This window comes from Hippoglossus hippoglossus, chromosome 22 (assembly GCF_009819705.1).
Source record: "Hippoglossus hippoglossus isolate fHipHip1 chromosome 22, fHipHip1.pri, whole genome shotgun sequence".
NCBI classification, from domain to species: Eukaryota; Metazoa; Chordata; class Actinopteri; order Pleuronectiformes; family Pleuronectidae; genus Hippoglossus; species Hippoglossus hippoglossus.
This window is the reverse complement of record NC_047172.1, coordinates 22,671,349-22,698,619: the sequence shown is the minus strand read 5'-3', so window position 1 is coordinate 22,698,619 and position 27,271 is coordinate 22,671,349. Positions and strand designations below refer to the sequence as shown.

The window sequence follows — 27,271 nt, the reverse complement described above, 5'->3', positions numbered from 1 at the left end:
TGTGTTTGGCTCCTCACCTGATATAATAAACCAGCATCTTAAAAACTTTAGCCAGTGGCTCTCTTACCACCGCACATTACCCTAATGTATTACTTCTTGCCAGGCTAATTTAGCATCATCTGCCCTCTGCGGCTCATTGAAGGTGCCTGTGGCGAGTTTACACCTCCCACACAAGGACACCACGTTCCTCTTAGAAGCTTGGCCTGCTCCTCATCAAATAACCAGCCCTGTAGCGGGAGGAGCAAACTGTTCTCATTGGGATGGAACGGAAGTGACCAACTGGTCATAGCGATTTAAACTGTCCTGGAGTGAATTGAATGAAAACATCATTTTATGTGCTGTGTTGATTATAAGATATATTGTATAAGATACAATTGAAACTGCTCCAGTGAATATAAAGGACTGTTGAAGTGCTCTACTGACTAGAGGTGAAGCTTGGAGCTGCGTGGGATTAGCCCAGATTGAACCTGTCTGGTCTTGGTAAAGCATTAGAACAAATGAAGCTATTTATAGATTACAAACTCTCAGAAGAAGACCGAGCTACAGATGAGAGAAAGGGAGGAATCCCAGCTTTTGTTTGTATTCAGAGTGTATTTTTTACACTGACATTTTTTATCCCAATTTGACAATAATCAAAAAGCAAATAAATAATGTTTTTGACGTTGTAAGCAAACCAGCATGCATACAGCCTGTGCAAAATCAATCTCACTGTAATGCAAGGCCCTGTCCTCTGTGTGTCTGTGCTGTCAAAGAAGGCAGACTGCCAACTGAAGCATCTACATCCTTAGTATTAGGAATTGGAAAGACTGAATTTAAAGGACAGTGCGAACGAGGACACACACACATCATTACTTTCACTTTCAACACCAGCATACATTGAATTCTAAAATTGGAGCATGGTGGAAAGAAATAAAGAAATATGCACATACATGAAATAAATCCCATCAAGGTATTTATAATACATTATGAGTTTAGATGAAATGATGGAATTATGATTTAAAGCAGCCAAGTGTAGAAGAAAAGCAAATCTTTACACCCTGAGATGTCACCGGTCCATTTATCTTTGTGATAAAGCACGCACTCGAATAGTAACAAATAGTTAATTAAGGCCAAGGACCCCTCACACACTCTCTCTCTATCTATCTCTCTCTCTCTCTCTCTCTCTCTCTCTCTCTCTCTCTCTCTCTCCATCCAATACACAAGGCTCAGGTCAGCTAATCTGCTAAGATTTCTTTTCATTGTTCTTCTTATATGCAGGAAGTCAGCAGCCTCTGGAGCAAAGCTGGACCTCAGAAGCAACAGAGAGCGCTAATGACAGGGTAGGTGGACACACACACACTCACACATACAGTAGACTGGAGCTTGGCTGAAGGTGCAGGACATGCCGTGTTTTGCATTTCCAGTTAGCTCAACCTCAACACCCTGGGCCTATTGTGCATTGTGCATATAATGGCCTTTGGCACTGTAGAGCTTTGGTTTGTCTTGAGCAATTTTGTCATCTGCTTGAAAATACAGTATATAACTCACTCAGAGTAAAGTAGAGTAAATGCAATAGGCCATGTGTGTAATAGTGTATACATATATAAATGTGCAAATTGTAATTTTTTAATACGAGAAAGAGCATTCAGACTCCCATATTGATCCATTCCTTGAGATGTGAAGTTGAAGCTAAAGTCCAATACAAGCCCGCTTAAAGCTGCACATGTTCTTCCCTGTATCTGTAATTTCCCTGTTGCGTTATAATACTTTCAAATTAAAAGTTTACAGACTGCTCAGCACAGAGGCATCCAATTAAGTTCAATCTAATGAACCATGTTTGTTTAATTATATTTTCTTGATGAACACCGATGAAACATTGAAAATGTTGTTGTTCGTGCGCAAATGTGCAAGTTTTCACAAGAGTCTGGTACAATGCTGTGTGTGTGTGTGTGTGTGTGTGTGTGTGTGTGTGTGTGTGTGTGTGTGTGTGTGTGTGTGTGTGTGTGTGTGTGTGTGTGTGTAGTCTAGCGGATTAGCCCATGGATTAGTGACAGTGATGATTATAGTTCTCCAGTGAGAACCATGTGAACATGTGAAAACACACACACACACACACACACACACACACACACACACACACACACACACACACACACACACACACACACACACACAGCATAAATATTGTAGCATATATATAGTATATATCATATACTATATATATTAAGGAATTTGCCTTTCATCAAAATCCTTACTAATATCTGTTGGCTAACTGTTTTGTTTTGCTAGCTTGCTTTATCCTGTTCCCTGTACAAAATAATGAGTCATGTAGTTAAAAGAGCCTCTGACCTCATGCTAGCAGCTTTTTATTTGTCTCTAACTACTATTTTCGACCACGTTAGCCATTGTGTTTTACACAGGCTACACCTTTGCTTTGTATGTGTGGGTTAGGCCTTGGTTAGCGAGTCACCAGCCATGTTTGTATGTGTGTATCTGTGTTGGTCAGTCTGCTGGTTAGTCAGCCGCTGTGCATGTGTGTGTGTGTGAGTGTGTGTGTTGGTCAGTCAGTGAAGGTGGGATTAGCTGGGTCCCATGACATAACCGGGCTAAGAGGATTTTTAGTTCGCCAAACAACTCCTCCTCCTCTCACCTCCCTCACTCCTTCACTGTCGTCTTCAAGTCTCTGTCTGACTTTTGTCCTCCGCCTTTGGTTTAAAGCAGCAGCAAAGAGACACGAGCACGGGGGTGAGTTCTCAAAATGTGTTTCTGTGTGTGTGTGTGTGTGTGTGTGTTCGTGTGTTCGCCTCCCACTTTCTACCCACCTTACCCTTTTTGCCACCTTTGCAATTCAGCTCATCATACATGATAGAAGAATGGAAAATGTGGAAGTAGGAGAAAATGTAAAGGTGACTTTGAATTGTGTGTGTGTCGGGGGGGTGGGTGTCACAAAATCAGAGCTTAGTAAGCTTTTATGTCAGTGTGTGGCAGGGTGTGGTTTCTTTTGGCCATGTGTGTTTGGGTTTACGTTATTGTAACTGTGTGTGTGTGTGTGTGTGTGTGTGTGTGTGTGTGTGTGTGTGTGTGTGTGTGTGTGTGCAAGTCTATCTGTAGTTTTGGTTTCATACCATCATTGTGAGGACATTTTGATGTTGTGAGGACCAGCCTTTTTTGAGGGTTAAGACTTGGCTTTAGGGTTAGAAGTAGGTTTAGGTTAGAGTTAGGGTTAGACATTTAGTTGTGATGGTTAAGGTTGGGGTAAGGGGCTAGGGAATGCATTATGTCAATCAGTGTCCTCACAACTATAGAGAGACAAGTGTGTGTGTGTTTATCAGCCGTACTTAGAGATGTGAATGCATGACTCCAAGTCAGGGTGTGACTTCTACGTCTATATAATCAGAACCAAAAGCTCACTTAGTTACTCACTCATACACACAAACACACACCAGATGCTGCTCCGTTCCACAGATTGATGTCCCGATAGTCTCGCAAAAGTTACCCACTTGGGAAAACACTCTGGTTTGTTTGTATTTCTTTAACCAATCACAATCATCTTGGGGCGGCACTAAGTCCAGGAGGCAGTGATAATGCCCCTGCAAAATAGTGCTAGATGTGGGGAGGCAAGCCACTTAAAAAAAAAAAAAACTCTAATTCCCTGTAAACACAATAACAACAGAAAAAGTAAAAGTCAACAGTGTGATCGCTCAATCCATATCTTTTCAGCTATTGTCAGTGTTTAGGTTGCAGGTTGGAGGTTGCTCTCAGGTTGGCTGCAGCTCCTACAAAATCTTAAGCCTTAAAAGTTTTAAATTGTCTTAAAATTAGATTTGATGAGGGGTTTCTTACATATCACCGCCGAAGTTCACCATGGACATTGTAAATGCTCTGTATTTATATAGAGTTTGCCATTCACTCATTCACACACACATTCATACAGTGCATCTATTAGCAGCACTTTTTTTTTCCTATGAGGGGCAATTCAGGGTTCAGCATCTTGCCCAAGGACACTTTAGCATGCAGATGGGGAAGACTGTGATTGAACTGCCGACCTTCTGGTTGGAGGACAACCGCTCTAACACTCAGTCACAGCCACCCACATAGTACTACTCTGCCAGACCAAAAGAGAATTATTAGTCCTGGCTACGTCTAGCCTTCCAGCCTGTGAGGTAGGAAAAATAAAAAAAACCAAATTTCTCAGGATGAAAAAGATTAGCTATACTTGTAAGACACAGAAGAAGATGTCAACTTGGAAAGAAAATGAGAGTCAAGAGTTGTTATACGATGCGGGCTTCCTGCCTACCCATTGCCTGAACTTTATGAAGAGAGTTTTCTGTTGTTGTGAACGTGTCTGACCGAAGAATCTCCTGCTCCATTCTAAACATGTGAAAGGCAAGCTCCACACAAAGTCTGCACATTTTCCAGAGTTCATGTCTGAAAACAGCTTCTGTTCACTGTAATTTCATTAAACAAATTGACATAGCACTGTGACACAATATCAGCGGCTACCTACAGAAATATGTTGCTTGTCCAATAATATTAAAACACTGGACGCCGGTGTTGTGCAGAAAGCTCCTCCTCGTCACAGCCTTCTACAACCCTCGCCTCTGACCTCACTACGACCACATGGTGACAGTCACACACTTTGAGTTAACACACGCACGCGCACACACACACGATTCAGTGTGTTGATCCGACCGTGAGTAACTCGACCCAATCCAGCTGTGTGAGAGCACTGCTAAGGGATATATTAAGAAGTCAGGTGTGTCTGTGTGTGTTTGTCTGCTCTTGACAACGCACAAATATCAGGGGTTGTGTTGATGTAGATTAAGATGAATATTTTCACTGTATGTCATCACTAGGAAATCATCGGTAAGTTATGAGATAGTCTGGGTTCTGCTCAATGTGAACTGGTGGTGATGGATTGATAAAGGTTTGTCTTAGAGCTTGTTACTATTAAAGGTGTGTCTTACATTTTCATCAGAGGTTTCCTGTGACATCTGGGTTGTATGAGTGATAAGTCAGGACACATTCAAAGTGATGGACAAGTCTGTCTGTGGCGGGGTTCAGAGACGTGACCTCTTAGTCACAGGATGGGCCACCCTGCTGTGTGAACGTTAGTCGCTGCAGTGGTTCTGATAACAGAGTCTTCCCCCTCTGTTCTGCTTGGGCTGCAGGAATGTCTGAGGGCTGTTATTGTAGATTAGGATGGATATTTTTACTGGAGGAGTACAGCAGATGGGAAGGGGATGGGTTTCATTGCTAGAGTGACCTATGATCAGAACAAGGTGTGTGTGTGTGTGTGTGTGTGTGTGTGTGTGTGTGTGTGTGTGTGTGTGTGTGTGTGTGTGTGTGTGTGTGTGTGTGTGTGTGTGTGTGTGTGTGTGTGTGTGTGTGTGTGTGTGTGTGTGTGTGTGTGTGTGTGTTTAACTCTACTAGAACATATGCACTGTTGGGAAACTTAATACTCCCAAGCTGAAAAGGAGAAATATTCCCATGTGCTTCAGATTATAGCTGTGATCTCATCATAGGTGAAACTGCAGCAAAGACCAGTGAACAGCAGCAACATGAGATAGTTGTAACGATTAAGAACAAAATGTCGCCATTAACAATTATGCACTTTCAGTAAAATGTATCGAATTTAGTGAAACCAACAAATGGAGAATGCACTTTGTATATTTAAAACCACTTTACTTGACTGGTCACCTTTCATACAGCACTTGTCATCAGTGGGGACACAATAGTTTGCAGACTGGAGGAGCAAGGGACCAAACCTATAATGGTCCATTAAGTGGACGACCTGCTCGACCTCCTGTGCCACCCTAACCATGCCTCCACAAAATCCTGCATAAATCCTGCATACTGTAAATTCTGAAACATTTCCTGCACTCTGAATGAAGAAACTTTGAAAGGGAGTTTTCTGTGACTTCATAAACCATTTCCAAATGGCTGCGAATCTCCTGCGTCTTCTGCAGCATTGCAAGATAAAAAATAATGATCAAATAATCAAAGAAAGGTCAGAGAATTATCAATGTTCAAGAGAAAATATGTACATTCAAAATGCAGACTGTGAAGAAGTGGGATTGCGAAGGCGAGGTTGGTGGTCTAATGAGATACCAGCTGTGGTGTGAATGGGTCATACATGGTAGATCCAGGGTTTTTTACACAACAAATATTTGACATAACGTCACCCTCTTAAACTAATGGCCCAAGTCATTTTTTCAGGTTTTTCAGAAAACACAAAAAAATTCACCAAATATTGAATATATGATATTTATTAATAATTTCACTCAAAAAGGTTATGACAATAGATGACTATTGACATACTAATAACAATGTCTGTCAATTATGTAACATAAGAGGAATAAATGACTTAGGCAAATTGTTGAACATGCCTTTGTGACTTAAGCAATTTTAAACCTTCAACTCTGTCAACAATAAAGCATAACTAACAAACTAACTAAACATAATGCTGAGGAGGCATGTGCATCTCCTCACTTCTCCCTCCAGCTCTTCTTTGCTGGGTTCTTGACTGATACCTATTAATGTGGCAAATTGTCAAAGAGGTGATGACACTCAACGGGCATGACGTGTTTCATTGACTGGAGGTCCTGGAACTTTCTCTCCTTGATTGGCAGAGCACATGGAAACATTCGTATCCATGCTATCGGCTCATTTGGCACCTGTACCCTTTGTGGCAGTGCTCCCCATGCAGTGTCCTCCGAGAAGGACGGCTTGAAATGGACCTCGCATTCACTGTCGGATCTCCAGCTTTTTTGCCTGGTCGGATGCTAATGAAGTAAGATCCATTCATTTTCAGGAACTCATCATGCCTGAGCACCTTCACATGGTAAGGTGATGGGCTGATTCTTGCAGTCTGGAGTATGATGACGTAGTCTCTCGGGGTGAAGTTAACTATTTTGCGTTCAATAGTACTATGCATGCTGTCACACTCAGGGCACACACATTTGTGTGTGCCCTGCAACAAGGTATTTCTGTGTTTGACTTTGATCTCCTTGAGTTCTGGATGGTCTTCGATCACACCTTTAAAGGACTCATGGGGTATAGTCTGGATCGCTTATGACATCACCATCATCAGATATTTCCTCTTCATGGTGTGGATGTGTCTGCTTGGCATCTTCAACGGGAGTGTTTAAGGTATTGTCTGCTCCATCTGAAACAGAGTCTGGGCCTGGTACATGCTGCTTCATCTCTTCAACGACTGCCGACGATTGTCATTTTCAGTGGATGAGGCCTGATTGGTGTCAGAATTGTCAAGTGCATCTCCTACCAAAAAGGAAAAACACTTCAACCCTTTGAGGTGTACAGTCACAAATGTGTGATCATTCTGAAAAACATTCATTGCCTCGTGGTCACTTGTATTAAGCTACAGCAGGGATTCCCCAAGTGGTGTGCATGCACCCCTAGGGGTGCACAAGCTGTTGTAAAGAGGATTCTTTGTAATTGTTTTAATATACACATAATTTCTAGCGATTAGATTACAATACGGTATTCAAATCTTTCTTAATTAGATCATGTAATGTGGAAAAAATGAGACAAAAACTGTAGATGAAATATTGTTTGAAAAGACAGAAAAGAGTTAACAGAAAGCCTATCACTTGTGACATTCCACTCTTTGCTAAATGCTAGCTTCATGGACCTAGCTATTTTGCTGACTAAAATGCTGACTAAAAAGACTGAATAAAAAGACAAAATAACTACGCAATATTTATAGCCTAGCCTATATTATAGTAAACCTCATCACTTACTAATAGGGGACGAGCCCTGAATCATGGAAATAACTTCAGCAGCTAGGTCGATTTTCGTTCTTCTTGATGCAGCCACCATCTTGAAAAGCTTGTAAAATTGCCTAAGTCACATTGTCTTTTGACTTAGGCAAAAATAAAACTGCCTAAGTCATTGCATGATCTGTTCAACTGAGGATGTAGGCGATTTTACCAGAGGTGGCTAGCATCATGAGGAGATGATTTAGGCAAAAAAAATCATTTTGTCAAAAAATGACTTTGGCCATTATTTTAGAAAGGTGACGATAATAAGCATGAATGGTTAACAGACAATGAATAAACACCCTGATTTTACAATTCATCACTTAAGGAAAGAACTGTGAAACTATGTCAAAATGATAGTACATGTAGACGTTGTTTGAATCATTGGTCACATTATGACCTTAGAGTTATCATAACACTGTTCCTCCTGCTTTTAGTAGGCTGTATACTGTAGTTATAGCAGAGCCTAAATCATGATCACTGTCGAAAAGACCCTTGGACAACAATACAGGAGGTTTCTTTCGATATTTGAGGAGATGCAAGTTTATATGAGGCCTTTTCATTTGCTACGACTTTCAGGCTAATGACCTGAAATGAAATGCAATTTTGGCTTTCATCAGCCCTCTGTTGTATGTCTCTTGTGTCCTATCAATCTCTTTGTTTTTCTCTTCTTCTGCTTTTTAATTTGTGGCAATGTCAGTTTCTGTACCAGTTGCAGGTGAGAAAGGGCTGATTATAGCTGGAAAGGTCCCTACATTCTTTTACCAGTGTAAACCACCCAAAGAAGTAGCTCACAGTACTGCATGCAGCCCAGAGGCATGTTCACCCACACAGTCAAATAAAAGCAGTTTAAATGGACTGAAAACCACCCAGTATGGAAACACTGAGCTCAAATACCACACAGCGTTACACACTTTCTGTGTTCAGCTCAGCTAAGTGTTTTGTTTAGCCATTAGTTGAAGTGAATGAACAGGCAAGACTGCATCTAAATATTGTACTATTATATTGAATTTCTACTGATTCTATCAAATAATTGTTTCCCTTGCTAACTTTCCCAAAAATAATTAAAGCCAGGGTTTTCAGTAGTTTTAATTAGTTTTTTCTTTGGTGGAGTAAAAGACTCAAGGGCTCTGCAAAGAGCCAATTCTGAAGAAAACTCAAACATATCAGTTAACAACTACTTAATATTAATGAAAATGTCGTCCAATTTCAATTGAAATCTATTTCAATGTCTTTTTAGTTTTAAAAACATAATGAATCACTGTTAACTACTTATAGATTTTATGTTGTCTCTGCTTTCATTACTGAAAGTGTTTATGTGTCTTTGCATGTGGTCGATGTGAGTGTGTTTGTTTTGTGTTTGTGTGCTGAGTGAGACAGATGTGTGTCAGACAAAATGTGTGACGCAGCAAGTGTGTGTGATTATTTGTGTGTGTGTGTGTGTGTGTGTGTGTGTGTGTGTGTGTGTGTGTGTGTGTGTATGTGTGTGTGTGTGTGTGTGTGTGTGTGTGTGTGTGTGTGTGTGTTGCAAAGGAAAAGGCACAGAAAGGGAGAAAGAGGAAAATATGACGCAGCAGGAGTCAGCTGTTATTCCAGTGTGCGCTGGTTTGTTTGTATGCAGGAAGGTAAATATTACTTGCACACGTCTGGCAGGAATATGTGCCACAGCTGTTCATCTGTCATCAACTGCATCGTAATCATCGTCCTCATGTAACACATCTGGAGCAGCAGGCAGAGGTTGACTGAGTGCCCCATCACGCTGTGGTGCAGTGATCTCCCTTCCGAGAGAAAGTGGGAGAAAGAGAAAGAGGGAGGTGTGAGGGGGAAAGAGAGAGGGAAGGAGAGAGAGAAGGGGATGTCGCTGCAGCAAAGAGCCAGCTGCAGAGGAAAGACAAGGACTGAGAGAGAGAGAGAGAGAGAGATGAAGGAATGCAGATATGTAGAGAGAGAGAGAGAGAGAGAGAGAGAGAGAGAGAGACAGAGAGAGAGAGAGAGAGAGAGAGAGAGAGAGAGAGAGAGAGAGAGAGAGAGAGAGAAAGAAAGGTGTTGAAAGGTGCAGAGGTAGAAGGGGAGAAGGAGAGATAAATAGACAGAGGGACCGAGGGAAATACAGAAATAGATGATAAGGAGGGATAGAAAAGATGATGACATAGGAAGATAAAGGGATGGAGAAAAGGAGGGATGTACTCTATAGTAAGATGGATGGAGATAATGACTTCCCTCTGTGTTTTTGCACCAGTGTATATGTTGACATGTTTGTTGTAATTGAATGCGGTGTCACATTAGTGGGTTTTCCACTCTGTTCACACGTCACAGACAACACACCAATAACTGAAAGAGAGTGGATGAGAGAGAGAGAAAGAGGGGGAGGGAGGGAGGGAGTGTGCGACGAGCATGAGAGAGACAGAGAGAGAGAGAGAGAGAGAGAGAGAGAGAGAGAGAGAGAGAGAGAGAGAGAGAGAGACAGGGGGGAGAGTGTCATAAATCACAGCACATCACTGGGTGGACGAGAGGGAAAGTTGTGATAAGGATCGCTCTGGTTTCCCCTGCTCTAAGCTGCTTTTTTCTCCGTCAAGCCAACATTTTCTCTCCCTGAAAGCATTTTTAAGGTGCTCAGGTCTCCGTGTCTGTGAGCGGCTGGTGAGCATGGAGTGGAATGAGGTGGATTTGGTGCAGGAATTTACTGTTGAAGGACAATGCAGCAAAATTAAAGTCCGCTCCTGCAGGATCACATGGGACAGCCTGCAGGTAAATACGGCACAGCAGGGGGGCTGATCAGAAACTGCACGCAAATGACAGCATGCAGGCTCGCGCAGCGTCTAAAGCAGCATGAGCAGCAGAATGCATGACACCGCCTGTGAAGTGTCAGGTGAAGTGTTAACTTTTCAGTAGCTCTAGGATGCATGCCATTGATTACAAAGATAAAACTGAGGGAAAAAAATGCTACATTCACTGTTGTGACTGACAAGCAATCTTATGTCTAACCCATGACAGATTATATCAGCAAGTTATTGTTCAATATAGTGCAGACAGTGTAACCTACTGCTTTTGGAAAAATAATATCTTCAGGGATGTGATCTTTTTAGATTTGTATTGTTGTTGCAAGCTTTTTTACTTTAAAATATAATTTGGAAAGAATCAATGATTTGTTTCTACTTAGAGTTAGAAGCGAGCGGAAGGTGCTAGAAAATCAACCATCACCTTTTTACTCCGTCTTCACATGATAGACAGAATGCACATTAGCATGTTATTCAATCATAGGCAGCTCCAATATGAACGTGTTGCACTTGAAAGTCAGTTTCAAGTATGCTGCATGCCTACTAAAAACTGTTTTATTATCCCAAGCACAACACACTCACATTTAAAATCAAACTTGTTTTTCTTAAAGTTGAAAAAGCAAACTGGTTGGAGTGGTAGATAGAACGTAAGAGTTTGGAAGAGCTGATTTTACTGTAGTTCACCAAGCAAAGAACACACCAACAGACTCTGCCAAATGAAAACAAAAGTTGCATTTTTAGTGACAAATTATTCTGGCCAGCTCCAGATGAAGCTACTCACTGTTCATGTTGACTTAGTTTCTCTAGCTTCCCGCCATCTGATGACTGCTATGTGTTTTTTTAAGGTTTTGTGTCCATTGCGTGCTGTATTCTCACATGGGCTCACTCTGACATAATTACAGGGGGCTGGCAGGAGGAACTCCGGAGATTGTCCGCAGCGACTTACTCGGTCATTTGCATTCTCACACACAGCCCCTATGGATAATTTCAGGAGATTGTCCAGAGTGTAATGCAGGTCTGAACGCAGCTTTAGTGTCATCTGATTTCAGCTAAGTTAAAAAGGTGTGCATGTGGGACTAAGATTCATCATGTGGCCAGAAAAACGGCCCCAAATAACCAAGTTAACAACTTATTGTTTGAGTATTATACGTCTTGCGTGACTTGAGCAACATGAACTCTCCAGTACTTAGAAGGTCGCTGATCTAAAATCAGACTAGTGTTTCATGGTCGGGCCACATAGGACTAATCCTTGCTGGGCGGTAGCCTTATCTCGCCCTAACCTACTGCCACAGTCATACATCTACAGATTATAATATCAGTGCCAGTAACTTCTAACAATAACACTTTTCTGTTAACATTGTCAGAAATGATTTAATTCAGGGATATGTTTACTACTAAAATTATTATTATAGTTACTTGGGCTGAAATAATATATATATATATATATATATATATATAATTGTAAGTCGCTTTGGATAACAGCGTCAGCTAAATGATATGTAATGTAATGTCATTTTTTACTCCTCTTCATTTGCATACTTGGCGGGGGCAGAATATTTGTCACATGTCTGAATATGAAGCAGCCCAACTCTAACTATGACCTCAGTGCTAAAACATATAATTAAATCTACACCCTTATGACAAGGTCAACAAACACTGATCATATATGGATAGGTTAACTAAAGTTTTTTGTTTGTGTGGTGATGCTCCTGGAGGTTTTGTTGTGAAAGTCTATCCCCACTACACCACCGTTGGCAATATTTCCACTAAATATCTAATTATACGGGCCCTGCTTGGTATCTTTAAGTTGACAGCACTGGACCAGAGCACATTAGCATAATGCACATCAAAGATCTGAGGATCTGCAGTTTCCCATAGGTCAGCAGTTAGCTAATGATATGTGGAACCACTGACGGGAAAATCAGTGTAACAAGCATAATGTCATCGTCTAAAACCTGATGCATTGGAATACTGTGTGTCTGCATAATGTCAGTGAGTGTTAGCCGGAAGGCAATGATGTTGTCTGTAACACAGTGTGACCATCTGTGTCATTAATCACCAACAGTGATATTTAGCAGGGCGCTAATGCTGCCAGACTTGGAGCGTCCACTCCTGGAGCCATTAAATGGCCACTGAGTTTAATTCATTTTTCTGATTTCATATCTAAGAATTGCCAAAACCGCAGGGCTCTGTGCAGGGTAATGGACTTTTTCACCAGCTCCTGAAGATTCCACGGAGGTGTTCAAAGGTGTATTCAGAACATTTAACAAAACTGATGGAAACCTCAGTGCCCTTGCATTTAACAGTTCTGAAACTATTTCTCTCTAATCTCTGGCATATAATGAGTTTAATCTGTGTGGTATTGTTCGAGGCCATATTGTTGAATTGTAGATGTTTTAAAATGTACTAACTACAGTCTGATATACTGTATCTACAGCTTACTTGTACAACTGTTATTTCATGGCAATGCTTAGTGCAGGCAGTTAATCAAGTTCAACTATATCAAGATTTTACCTGCAGTACAGAAGAGTTCCCATTTAAAAGTGCTGACAGTACATGGTTGTTTAGAGTTACTGGGACATTTGTTCAAGGTAGAGAAGATGGGTTTTGCGCCACAATCCAAATTCCATTCAGTATGTTTAACTCAGTTGAATTATCATTATTATTATAAACCCATTTAATAGTAATGAACCCTTTCACACCACACATTATGTTTTTGAAGTGACATAAAACAAGCATTACAAAACTGGCCATACTTTAGTCTCTGAAAACCTTCACACACTGAGATCAGAAATACATTCTATAAAGCAGATTCATTTGGGGGTTCCTCAGGGTTTCATTTTAGTCCCAGTCAGCAGACAATTCTACTGTAGGTGGAATTCATAAATCTGGATTGAGACTAAATTAACTGTGACTTTCTTTGAGTTTCAGCAATGTTTAAATATAGTAGAAACTATATTTGTTCATCTTTGGTCCCAGGCCTGTTTAAATCGACCCAGTCTATTGTGATGGTTCATTATGATACAGTACAGAGCCCCCTGGTGTTGAAGCAGTCTTTCAGCGTTATTAATGTTATTGCCTTTATGTCATGGCTTCATCATTTCCCACTGGATGCAATTTGAAAACTTTTATATTGTCTTGCCTCCCTACTGGAAATGAATGCAGCAGACCAGATGCTGTTTGTCTGTGTGTATTCATGAGTGAACATACACAATAGCAGGATGTGGCTGGGCTGAAACCTTCCACTGTTGTCTGCTAGAGGCATTTCTCCCCCCCCCCCCATGACCCCACCCTCAAAACCCCAAACACACACACAGGGACAAACATTTCTTCATGTAATCAAAGAAATGTTTGTTCTGTACAGCCACTTAACAAGGTGTTCCGGTGTGTGTCCGACTCTGACAGTAAAAAACAGGACACATGATCAGTGATAAGATTTTTTCCAGCCGTTGATGTCTGTGTCACAGCACTGTAATGACCAGAGCAGAAAGGATACAGACATTTTCCCTTGAACCAATACTATGATATGTCACGCTGCCAAGGCCACCAGCTGCTGGTCTAATAACATTGTAGCACACTGGGGCTGCTCAATGACCTAAAGTGTGAGGTGATGTGTGTGTGCAGCTGTGTGTCATCTTGAGTCGTCAGTCCTATGCTTAGCTATGTGTCGTGAAAATACACAGGGGGAGGTCGAATTAATATATGCAACTCTTGTGTGTGTCCTCATGTGTGTAGATTCCCCGTGTGGAGCTGACCCTCTCTGAGCTCCAGGAAATGGCCACAAGACAACAGCAACAGATAGAGGCTCAGCAACAGATGTTGGTCGCCAAGGTAACTTAAATCTATTACCTGTCAGGAACTGTAAGGTTATCTACGTTAGAGTCTGCCTGAAAAGGTCAGTCACAGGAGCTGGGGCCTCAGAGGAATGTGTGTGTGTGTGTGTGTGTGTGTGTATGTGTGTGGATCATGGCTCATACGTCTTCCTTTGAAACAGAACATGTAATCCAGGTCAGAGTTTAAGGACTGGAGAGAAAAAAACAAATCCATTTGATGCAATAGACAACCATTCACCTTGGTGTGTATGTGAGAGAGAGACAGCTCATGGTCCCTCGTCCCCAGTTCCCACGTTAGGAAGTGACTTTTGACTTTACAGGAAGTGAGGTCAGCAGGGGAACCACAGATGGAAGTTGAAGTAGAATTGTACTCCAGGAAAGAGTCACCAGGGTGAGCCAACACAAACCTGATTCTTAGAACTTCTGTTCATGTGATAGCATGTCCACTTAGACTAAAACAAATACAAATGTTTTCCAGAGGAAACTATACTTTCAAATACCAACATTGATTTGTCCAATTTTGGTTTGCCAAAACCCATTGTGGCTACTTTATGCTGATATACAGCATTTTTAAAGCAGCAATCAGCAATCCCCCAGTGTTTCCTTCCAGTGTTCAAGTGTTTCCCTCTCTCATCCGCCATGTGGAGGCAGTTTCCATTATCTGATCCATTATTAGTTCAAAGTGGGTTTAGGATTTCCATTTATAAAGGTCAAAAACACTGCATACATGTTTTTTTTTAGCATTCTCTATGTAACGAAAGAAGCTACAGTTATGTAATGTGTTATGTGTGTGAAAGTTTGTGTGAATGTGTGTGAATGTGTGTTTGGTTCCAGTGAATGATGGGAGGGTTCTTGCCAACATTCCATTTCCCTATTCCTGTGTGTGTGTGTGTGTGTGTGTGTGTGTGTGTGTGTGTGTGTGTGAGAGAGAGAGATAGAGAGACAGGTCAGCTGTACTACGTGCCAGCACTAGAGAGGAGTAAACTGCCTCAGTCAGCATCACACATGGCATCTCTCTTCCTCTCTCTCTCTCTTCCTCTCTCTCTCTTTATCTCTCTCTCTCTCTCTCTATCTATCCATCTATCTATCCATCTATCTATCCACCTCTTGCTCTCCTCTTTCTCTGCAGGATTGCAGGATTTTTGTTTTATAATGTGTGAGGTGGTTTATTACATAAATGCCTACATTTCAACAAAAATCAGTAGCCACATAATTTCCAAAGTTACAGACAGTAGGCCATTTCAACAGTGGCACAATGTTTTCCCTGTACACCTCTACCATTATTTGAAAAACTAAATCCTTGAGATGAGTAAAGATTTTAAGATTTAATTCAAGGGGTTTGACAAAAATGATGCGTTAACAATTCAAGCATTTGCCATTTTTATATGTAATCCCTCTATTTTCAGAGGCTCAAAAATTATTTGACAAACAGATATAAATATGAATACAGTGACGCCTGAGGTCTGGAACTCATGGAAAGCCTATGTTTCCTCCCATTAGATGCTTTGCCAGGTCTTTACTGCAGATGTCTCAATTACAGCTTGTTTGTGGGTCGTTCTGTCTCAGTTTTGTCTGCAGTGATTCCTCAGTTTTATTCTTTTTTAGTACAGGGGAATATTTATTTGCCTGGAGAAGCTCTTGGTTAAATTTTGCACTAAGTCTTGGATCATTATCCATCTGTACTGTGAAGCACTCTCCTATCAGCTTTTTGTAGTGCCCTTTAGTTATTTATTTAGGCATAATAGATTTCAATATACCTGTGTCTCATTATTTATATTAGAGCCACTGTGCAGCCAAAGCAGAGGGTTCATTTATGATCAGATCACCCAAGACAGATCTTAATATCTGAACAGGGCCATAGTAAGAATTAGAGAAAACGGGTTCCCAGGACTTTCAAGTGAGAGACACTATCTGCAATAGAGGGAGAGAGGAGGTGTAGGTTTTGGATGATGAAAGGAATATTTATAGCAGTTAGTCTGATGCCAATGCCAACAAGTCTATACAGCAGATAATGTAGCTGTAAATGTATGAAAATCTCCAAAGTCATCATGTCCTCTTTTTCCTGCAGGAGCAGAGGCTGAGGTATCTTCAGCAGGGAGGCAGATCCAACCAGGGACAGACACAGGTGGGATCCTTATGTCTTCTATCAGTCTCAAGGAGAGGTTAACATTTCTTCAAGTTTGCTCCAATACAGCACACATGGTCATATGTCCATTCAAATTGTCTCTGTAATTCATCCTGTACATACTGGCTGCCAAGATCCATCTGCTAACTGAATGGATATAGCAAACTTAAAATTTAAAACAAGCCCTGTTTATTCAACCCGAGTTATGGAGACTCTGTTATTTTGTTTTTTGTTGATATTTCAGTAGCTAGTGAGATGAAAATGCAAATGAACATTTATCCTGGGTGGTTTGTGTTCTTCTCTCTGGTTTAGTCTGAAGCTGAGAAGCTGCAGCGGCTGAAGGAGCGAGTAGAGACTCAGGAAGCAAAGCTGAAAAAGATCCGAGCCATGAGGGGACAAGTGGACTACAGTAAACTGATCAACGGAAACCTCTGTAAGCCTAAACCCACTGAACACACAGGGATGATGACTGTGATTACAGCCACTGCAGTTTATGACTATATATATTAAAAAGACAATGAATCTAATCTACTGAAACATGAAGGAAGCATGTGCAAAACAGCACTATACAGTGTGTATTCTTTGAGTGTTCATATGATGTGCCTAAGATGTATTCAGGGACTAATATATTAAAATATTTGCTGTGAATAAAATATGTATACATATTGCTGTAGATGCATGCACACTTCCCAGAAAATGAAGATATCAGCAGTGATCTCATTCACTGTGAATACATCTGACTTCTCTCCTGTCTGCAGCTGCAGAGATAGACCATGTGAGCAGCTTGTTTCAGGAGAAGCAGGCGGAGCTGCAGTCTGCAGTGGTCAGAGTCGACCAGGTAATGCTGAGGCTTGTTTGGAGTTGGCTATTATTCAGATTTTTCTAACGGCTGTTATTCAGTTAAATTCTGCACTCTACAACGATACAAATACTTACATGCATAATAGATGAGCTAGTAATCGAGCAATTCCTGTATCCGTGACACGTGCATACCTTCCCGTTCACATCGGCATGCGCATGCCCAGTGTAAGTGAGTGGTCATATGATATGTGTTTTCAAGTGTGTTAGTGTGGATGGGAATTAAAATTGAATCTAGAGCCAAAACACTTTTATGGAGAGAGATAATTTTAGTTTGAAAACACTGTTTTCAAATGAAAACATACTGTATTAGTATGGATGTAAGTGTCAGATGAGTTGTTGTTGTTAAGTTCAGGTGAATATGGGCTATACAAATAAACTTGATTGATTGATTCTGTGTAAAACTGTTTCACCAGTTGACTCAGCAGTTGGAGGATTTGAGGAAAGGGCGCATTCAGTTACACCCTGCACCGCCTCAGGGGGCACCCACTGGGTGCCATGGTACCACCACAGGCCAGAAAGGGTCGCCCCTGTCTGGCCCTGCAGCCCTGGAGCTGAGGAAACTCTACCAGGAGCTGCAGGTAAATGACACTTCACACGTCATTTCTTTTACCTAGAAACAGTTTTCAGTGACTGGAGCATGTAAGCACTGTGTATTTCTGTCTGCTGTGTTTAAGGCTCGTAACCGCCATAACCTGGAGCAGAGCAGCAAGTTGTCCCAGAACAAGGAGCTGCTAAACAAGAGGAACGCCCAGGTGACAGTGATGGATCAACGCATCGGAGATCTGCGAGAACGATTGCACAAGAAGAGAGCTGAGGTACAAAACTTTACTGCTTAACATGGATTTTTATTCACGGCTAAACAGTATGTAGAAACACTTTAAATTTTTCCTCACAGCCTAAGTTGATGTCTCATTCTTTCTCTTGACTCCTCTAGTTAACCCGTATGAATGGAGGAGGCCTGTCCTCCCCTCAGTCCTCTTCCCACCCTGCTGGTGGAGTTTTGGGTCGAGTGGCAGCTGTCTGCCCCTACATCCAGGTTCCAGCTGAGGGGAGACAGGAGGCGGCTTACCCCCTGCCAGCTGACCCTCCACCCAAACCCACCCCACTCAGCCACACCCGTTCCCTCTCAGGTTGGTCCAAAATCATTTCCTGTCTTTTACTTGAGTTTTTCTGGCTGCACTGTCTGATATTTCTGTCCAAGCTCTAACTCACTGTCCTTCTACTTCCTTTCTCTGTCTTTTTGCTCCTTGTCTTCCTTTCCCCTCATCTGTTGTTGTTGACGTCACCTTAAATGTTGATGTGTATGTCACTGATTATTGTTTTGTCATTTGTTGATGTCGTGGTGGTGGCTGGTGTTGTGACTGTTGGTGCTGTAACCGTCCTGTGGCATCATTATGATGATGTCGTCGTGGCCATGTCCCTGTTGTGCATGTCGTTGTTGTTGTTTTGGTGGTTGTTACTGTGGTGGTGGGTGTGGCTGCGCAGAGGAGGACAGGAGTGGCAGCAGGAATCCTCCCAGCCAGTGGAAAGTGTCAGATTTAGACATCGTCCTGTCTGAACCCACAGAGACGTGGGAGGGACCTGGGTCCCCTCAGGGGGGCGACAGTGACAACAGTGAGTCCGTAGAAGGGGCTAGAGAAACTTACTCACCTCTAGCTGCAGTGATAGATTAGCAGCACCTGGTTACTCACTCTTCCATACACATGTCAGTGTGTAGTGGGCCTGTTAATAGTAGAATCCTTCATCACCAGTTTGTGATTTCACAAGTTCCATCCATTGAATTTGAATAGCGCCGAATCATAATATATATTATCTCAAGGCACTTTACATAGTAAAGACGAGATCTTAAATATATATGTCTGAATGACCCTGAAACATCGAAGGTTGCATTGAAACCATACAGGTTGTGTCATGTCTAACTATACAGAACAGATGGTTTAGAGAGAGAACATAATTGAGTCAGCTACAGAAAGTGACCTCAGAATGTAAGGGTCATGTGTATGAGGACACCGACAGGACATCTGATATCCGGCAGCTGCTTGGGGTTAGAAAGGACAGCATCAGACAATAAACTGAGGGCAAACCACAGTGTGGACTGAGACTCATGTTCAATTATTCTATGTTAGATTTAGATGGTTCAATACAGTGAGTTCATCATCTTCAGTTTACTTACAAAGTCTGAAACAATCTGCCCAAAGGTAACAAAATAGAATGATGAAATTGTTTTCCTAGTCAGTAACAATATTCACATTCACACACATATTGAGTATTTTTACATGGAAAGCAATATTCCATCTACTGAGCTTCTTCAGAAGACAACATTGTTTAGATTACGGTGTATACATTATTTGCAAATAGAATATTCCATTCATAATACATGTTCCTGATTTTGACTCACTTTGTTACATCCCACGTTATTCTGCCAGTTTTAAAAGCGCAACCGTGTACGATGCTACCGTATACCATTTTGGGGGGTTTCTCTCAAATTTTACAAAAGCAACAACTCCTTTTTATTTTTCCATCTTGGTTACACCCAGGCCATGTGTCATCAAGTAGTTGGTGACTGACGATGTCGCAAAATGCTTTGAAAATTCCATTGAGACGTTATAATGCTTTTAAGACATATACATGTCTACATAATGTGACTAAGGTCGGAATACAACACGTCTTAGTTCAATTATTGCTTATTCCGAGTATGAACTTATTAAAGTTAAGCTAATCAGAAAATGCAGTTAACATGACACTGTCTTACTCTGATTATTGGCTTAATCGGGTTAATACCAGAATATTGGTGTCTATGTAAACATTGATACACTACTGTTGCTTATGGTAAAACATCATTACACCCTGGCTTGAATAAGGATACCATTTCTACTCACTTAGTGTAACTTTTGTGTTTATAAGTGTCTTTAACCAACAAGGTCACAAATCCCATTGTGTTCTTGATGAGCAACAGCGAATGCCACGGCTTTATTTATTATCCCTGCTTATATAATGTGGAAAATACATTGTTGTACACAGTCTGCTGGGCAGGCAGGCACAGCAGATGAATGAAAGGAAGTCTGAGGTACACTATATATAATGTGGTATATATAATAATGTGTGTTTGAGATTTTTAGAGGAGCATCTGGCAGCTGTTGTTGCAATCATCAGAGATTAAAGGGATAGTTCACCCAAAAATGAAAATGTACTCGATTGAGGGGTGGGTGAAGTGTTAGATCTCACAAAACACTGCAGCACTGGAGTTTCAGGGGTAAACAGTGTTGCAGCCAAATCCAATTCAATTAAAGTACATGGTGACAGATTCACTAACGTAAAAACATTTTATAAATAAAAACATGGTGTAAATGATGCCGTTTCGAGTCGAATTTGAATGTCGGGGCTTACGGACACTTGGATGAAACCACAGGAGCAGTATTAACCCTAACCTTTACATTTGAAGAATCGGTCACCTTTTACTTCAATTGTATTGGATTTGGCTGAAACACTCTTTACCCCTGAAACTGAAGTGTTTTGTGGACTCAAAAACGTCACCCACCCCTCCATCAGCATAGTGGTGAGTAGATAATGAGTGAATTTTCATTTTTGGGTGAACTATCCCTTTAAATCTTTGTTCATTAGTAACAAATGTTACGAATGGATGAATGTTAATACTGTACAAGCAGTCCATAATGTTCAAACAAAAATCATCACAGCAATAATTCAATGCATTCAATGAAAGTATTGACATGATCCACATACCAGATATTCCAAAACAACTTTTAGAGTCTCACATGTCTTTGTAATGACCATAGGCTTTATATAAAGAGGATTGACATGGCAACACCCTAAAACTGAAGCCAAAGCATCTGGATTGCCCCCTGGTGACTGGCTGCTGTTTAGGTCATAAACCAACCCTCCCACTAAAAAGTGAAAGGTTTCTGACATTTTAGGTTGTTTTATATATATTTATATGCAGTCTGTGGTAATGACCAATAGGCTTCAATGCTTCTCATGCTTATGTTACAAAGAAAGACTTTTCCAATCAATCTATTCCGGATATAGGTAGATAGGTAGGTGTAAATTAAAGGATATTATATAACATGTGGAATTAATTAAACAATTAATATTAAGTAGTTAGACATTTTGGGAAATATGCTTATTTATTGTCTTGCCACAAGCAGACTGATACCACTCTTGTGTCTGTTTGTTAAAAGCGTCACTACAGCTATCAGCAAATTAGCTTATCTCAAACAAAGGAACTAGTCTGGCTCTGTCCAACAGTAACAATATCCACTTACCGTCACCTCTAAAGCTAATTCATTATCTAGTTTGTTTAATTTGAGTTTAAAGTTTATGGGTAATAAGCTTATCTATCTCTTGGCTGGGTGGTGACTTCCCTTAGTCTTGTCTTGTTAATATGCTCTAGAGGTGCTGATAAAAAAGACTCTGTTGCATTAGGCTACTTCTGGAGCTCTATCCCGCTCCATCCAGTATTTTCTCGCCATCATATAGAACGTTTGAGCTTTGGGTTACTATGCAGGAAGTCGTTTACACAGTGTGCTTTGCATTCAAGTCTTAAATTGTAACAAGACTGTGGCTAGGCAATAGCAACATGGAGGCTAATATTAACATTACTGTTGGTGTCTAGAAGCCACAGAGGTGACAGTTTAGCCAGCTAGCAGTTGCCTAATGTAATGCAGGAAAGGCAAAGGCATCAGAGATCATGGTGAGTAATTAGAATGTATTCTCAAAAGATTTGAAGGCAGCATTAATGCTACGCTAACCAGCTGTTGGCTAACAAAATATTAGAGTGGTTTCATCCAACACTTTTCCCAAAATATTGATTACTTTAATCCTAATGAGACAAATTGATTAGTTATTTTTCAAGTTTCTGAAATACATTGTATATTGCCACAAATAATGAACAGTCTACTTCAGTTCAGGAATCCAAAGATTTGCATTCAATAACCCACATTAGATTTACCTAAAGAAAAGGCTTGAGTTGTTTTAAGTCAAATAGACTTCTTTAAACCCTTAACCTGAACAATGGCCACCCTTTATCTTATGCACCAGAACATACTGTGATGGTACCTGTGCTGGACTATGTAAACTGTGCACTGTACTGTTTCCTCTTAGGCAGTGACTACATCTAATCTGGGCTCTCAGGCAGATGGCCAGGTTTCCACAAAGCTGACTGTTTATTTCCTGTCGCGAATGTTGTCTTCCTGAGGTCAGCAGGTTACAGCGGCAGTCAACAGGTTGCACAGCACAGATTACTGCACTGACTGCAGGACACCCAGGTTCAATACTCAATCAGTATTAGTCTGGTAAACTGTATATATGCGCCAGAGTTGTGAAGCAGTTGCACCATTAATCGCTGGGCCAAACGATTAGGTAACAGATTAAAATTATACTTTGACAATAGATGATGAATAGACAAAAAGCCAACATGAAGTGGAATTTTAATGTTCCACAAAGTACAACATTTATTTTTAGAGGCTTTTTCAATTATATTCAACCAGGCCATTGCTTCAGCTCTAAGGACAGGTCTACCTGGCATTTGACATACCACAGAAATGATTTTTGTAAGAATTGTTTATTGTACTTTCATTGTCCAAATAAATTCTAATTAGCACATATTAGTGTGCTAACACTCTAAACTCTAACTTCGAACATGAAATCCTACTAAACATGATCATGATAACATTTCTTTCAATGGGTGTTAGCGTGCTGACGTTGACTGTGAAGCATTAAGCTAGGTCACTGACCTCAGGACTGTCCGACTGTCACGAGAAAGTGGGATCCAGATTTAGTAAACGACCGTGACCTTTGTGCCCTGACCTTGTGTTGCATTGAACTTAGCCATTTAGTTACCTATCCACCTCTGTGGAGGAGCAGGTTGGGTTAAACTGCAACTTCACATACCCAGCTGATACTTTTGTTTACAGCATTGGGCTCATTTATTTAAAAGCTTAGCATTTTAGCACAGTCAGTCAAGTGGGCTTTAAACCTTCAAGGCAAAAGGTTTTTTTTTTGTCTGGGTTTTGAAATGTTTTGTTGGGTTTCCCGCATTAAACAACCACCCAGTGTAATTGTTGGTGAAAGTTGCTGTTGAACAGCACCCAAAAGTCAATCGAATGGCCACGACTCTCAGTTACGGCAAATGTTTGCCTTTTTCATCATCAGATACAAATTTAGCAGTTACCATTACAACAACAACATTACAGACACATTTTGTAACCAAGCTCATGATGAAAGAGGAAACTAAATGATATTTACTGTTGGAAATAGACTGTAATCACCAATCTGAACATGGAGAGTGGTTGTTAAGCAATTAAGTGCTTGTCTTGTTATGTAACACTATTTGTTATGTTGAGGCTTGAAATTTGAAATTTAATTGAGAGAGAGGGGGGGTCACCTGCTAAAGCGCGGTGGTTCGATCCTCAGCTCCTCCAGTCTGCATGCTGAAGTTTCCTTGGGCAAGATAATAAACTTGAAATTGAGAATGGGTAGATGCGACTTGTACTGTAAAGCAATTAGAGTCAATAAGACTTGAAAAAGCGCTGAATATTGTTCAATTACCACGGATAATACTATGCATTTATTTTATTTACTTTATTTTTACACTACTATTTAACTATTTGAGTGTCATACTGCTATGTAAATGTATTTGAAATATTCTAGCAACCAGATACTTTCTGCTGTTTTTTTTGCGTCTCCTGCTCCTACAACTACCATCTTACCTCTTACTACTTTCAACACACTGAGGGTTCCTCTGTTTGTGTCTGTCTTCATCACTCCCTCTCCTTAATTGCCTTTCCTGTTGTAACCTTTGTCCCTTTCTCACCACTCCCTCTCTCTCCATTTAGCCAATGAAGCATCATGGCCTAGCATCAGTAAGAGTGTGTCCGATTGGAGGACCAACAGTCCAGAACAGGTAGTGTTTATACTCTAGACATTGAGAGATAATATGAACATTATCATCATCATACTACAATATTATATATAATCTCATGAATTCTGTAATAAAAGGAGTTCAAGTAAGTTCCATTTAAATATTCATCATTTTTGCTAAAGGCCTCCTTAGCTGCCACTTTGAAGGCCAGTTGAGTAAATGTGAACTTTTCAAACCCAAGAAATATCTCTGGAGAAAGTTCTCCATCCTAAATGAGGCTATTTAGTCACTCATTTTCAAATTCTCTCTCCATTTGCACTTCTGTATCTCCTTCTCCCACCAGCTTCCCTCTGGTTATGGTACCTACCCCAGTGCCACCCACCAGGCGGCAGGGCATCACTGTGCCACCAGCTCTCTGCCCCGCTCTGCCCCTGGTACACTGGGCTGGCCTCGATCTAACGTTGCCAACGCCACGTCATCTTCCTCTTCATCATCCTCCTCCTCCCAGCAAATACAACATCGTATCTCTGTCCCTCCTAATTCAAACCAAGGTCATTAAACGAGAGTTGTTTTGAGTTACATTGGTGTTTGACTAACTTGACACTTATAATCTATTTAAGTGAATAGTTTGCAAAACAATTTTTTTTCATGTTAATTGTATATTTTACATTTTTCCGCACACAGCCCAGTCCTCTCCACTGTCCCCACAAACAGAGCGAACAGATCCCCCTCCAGCTGTGGCTGTACGCCCCTACGTCCCAGACCATCCCTCCAGGCCCCAGTCCCCCAGGAAGGGTCCTGCCACCATGAACAGCAGCTCCATCTACAGCATGTACCTCCAGCAGCCTCAGGCTAAAAACTATGGATCCCTCAGCAATAGGACTACCGTCAAAGCAGGTAATTAAACGACAGATTAAATTAGAAGTTGGATTGTATATTTAGGCTCAAGCTGCTTTTGTAATAATTGTTACAATCCCCTCAAGGGAAAATAAATCAATATCTGTCCCTTTCCCTTTCTCTCCGCAGTCTATGGCAAACCTATCCTCCCCACGTCCTCCACCTCTCCGTCCCCTGTCCCTTTCCTCCAGGGAGGAGGAGGAGTGAGAGCAGGAGGAGAGGATGTAACAGATAAGGAAGGAGGGAAACGAGGAGGAGAGAGCAGTGTTGGGCAAATTATCCCTCCGCCAAGCGTAGATAACATCCCTCGTCCCCTCAGTCCCACAAAGCTCACCCCAGTTGGTAGGTACCAGAGCATGAATTAGATTCAAACACCGTGCATGCTGCCATAAATCTGCTAATTCTGCTTCTATCTGATTAGAGGATTATTTGTGTAATTTTTTAAGTTAACTTGTTTCCTTTGAAAGTATAAATGGTCATAAATTGGAAAAAGTATATATGTCTGTTGTGCCAAATAAGTGATGATTTGGCATATGATACCTAGGACCATTATGAAGTACATTGACATAAATAGATGGCATAAGAAGAAATGTGTAATTGTAAACATTACAGAGTCCCACTGTTTCTGTTTCCACAGCCCACTCCCAGCTACGTTACCAGAGTGATGCTGACCTGGAGGTTCTTCGCAGACGCCTCAGCAACGCTCCACGGCCGCTGAAGAAACGCAGCTCAATCACGGAACCAGAGGGCCCACAGGGGCCAAACATCCAGAAACTTCTGTACCAGAGGTCAGTGCTACACTCCGCCACAGAAATTCAATAATTTTTATAAATTAATAAATTAATTTGACACTGATGCTGATTTCTCTTCTGCAGATTCAACACACTGGCGGGAGGAATGGAAGGAGGCTCAGGTAAGATACACAGATATGATGATATGAGCGGGCCTCACTCAGCATCAGCTGGTGTACAGTGTTAAGATGTATTTTCCGTTTGACCTAATGGTACTGTTGAGTAAATGATGCTTAAATTGCTTGTTTTCCAGGCAACACTTTCTACCAGCCCGAATGCCTTTTGGGTGACATGGACAACATCCATTCAGCCAATGGGAATGTAGAACCTGGTGACAAGCACATCAGTGTGGCAGCTGTGGAGGGCGAAGTCCAGAACTTGAACTCGGACTCGCGACGCTTGTCCCCTCCTTCTATTTCCATAGAAACGTCCAAAGAGTCAATGGCAACAGCGGAAACTACCAATAATGTCTCTCCGTCAACCCAGCCCAGCCCATTCCCTTCACCTGATAGGCCAGAGGACCAGAATAATAATAAACAGAGAGGATCTAGTCCTACCAACAACTCTGTAGGCCAGGCCTCTCCATCACCTCCTGCACCTCCTCCGCTGCCTAAGGTGGGGATACATATTAGTTTCCTGGATGTCAAATAAACACTTAAAACTTGAGCTCCCATTAGCTACAATGTGCACCTCTCCCTTTACAGTACTAAAGCCCAATAGATTCCATTAAGTCCACTTCACTTGTTTCTCAGCATGTTTCTGTATTGGTGTATTTCCTTTATTTTCTCACTTTATTTTCCTGAAACCCAAATATAATAAATAGAAAATAACTGTTCTCTCTAAAGGCTAATGTGCTTACTTAAGCACTAAGTGCCTGCTTGGCAATTTCTGTTCTCAACTGTCAACACATCCTTTCTCCCTGTGTACTGCAGGCGAAGCGAACCAACCTGAAGAAGCCGTCATCTGAGCGGACAGGCCACGGTCTCCGAGTCAAGTTTAACCCTCTCGCCCTGCTGCTGGATGCGTCGTTAGAGGGAGAGTTTGATCTGGTGCAGAGAATCATCTATGAGGTAAAACATATGTATAATGATGCATTAAAACTGTTCATTTTGTAAACATTATTGTCTTCTCCGCAGAGCTAAAATCAAGTCATGTTTATTTGTAAAGCTCAGTAAGTCAAATGGCAGGCCAACATAAGCAGTTCCAAATCCATCTTATGCTCTTCAAGAGGATTAGAAAAACTTACAAGTCCTACAGTCAAAAACAGAGATTTGTCAATTTAAAGATAAATCTCTTCTCAGACAGTTGGAAGTGTAAAGGAACTGGAAAATGTTGATTATAAGAGTAAAA

At 41.2% G+C, this 27,271-nt stretch overlaps 1 protein-coding gene across 5 annotated transcripts in view; it reads left to right on the top strand.

Annotated features, from left to right (window-relative positions):
• Nucleotides 1-27,271, top strand: part of LOC117756177 (apoptosis-stimulating of p53 protein 1-like) — a 51,258-nt gene that overhangs the window by 17,414 nt on the left and 6,573 nt on the right. For 2 of the 5 annotated variants that reach the window (XM_034576554.1, XM_034576552.1), the window contains exons 4-20: nucleotides 1,258-1,319; nucleotides 14,273-14,368; nucleotides 16,439-16,495; nucleotides 16,808-16,928; nucleotides 17,254-17,333; nucleotides 17,770-17,934; nucleotides 18,031-18,171; nucleotides 18,291-18,486; nucleotides 18,842-18,970; nucleotides 24,208-24,275; nucleotides 24,577-24,784; nucleotides 24,918-25,130; nucleotides 25,260-25,472; nucleotides 25,768-25,918; nucleotides 26,006-26,043; nucleotides 26,175-26,536; nucleotides 26,854-26,991. In XM_034576554.1, the coding sequence (XP_034432445.1) occupies nucleotides 1,258-1,319; nucleotides 14,273-14,368; nucleotides 16,439-16,495; nucleotides 16,808-16,928; nucleotides 17,254-17,333; nucleotides 17,770-17,934; nucleotides 18,031-18,171; nucleotides 18,291-18,486; nucleotides 18,842-18,970; nucleotides 24,208-24,275; nucleotides 24,577-24,784; nucleotides 24,918-25,130; nucleotides 25,260-25,472; nucleotides 25,768-25,918; nucleotides 26,006-26,043; nucleotides 26,175-26,536; nucleotides 26,854-26,991 (2,438 nt within the window). Of the gene's footprint in view, nucleotides 1-1,257; nucleotides 1,320-2,615; nucleotides 2,725-10,214; nucleotides 10,509-14,272; nucleotides 14,369-16,438; nucleotides 16,496-16,807; nucleotides 16,929-17,253; nucleotides 17,334-17,769; nucleotides 17,935-18,030; nucleotides 18,172-18,290; nucleotides 18,487-18,841; nucleotides 18,971-24,207; nucleotides 24,276-24,576; nucleotides 24,785-24,917; nucleotides 25,131-25,259; nucleotides 25,473-25,767; nucleotides 25,919-26,005; nucleotides 26,044-26,174; nucleotides 26,537-26,853; nucleotides 26,992-27,271 lie in introns of those variants that run through there. The other 3 variants (XM_034576556.1, XM_034576555.1, XM_034576553.1) reach the window with 3 other exon arrangements.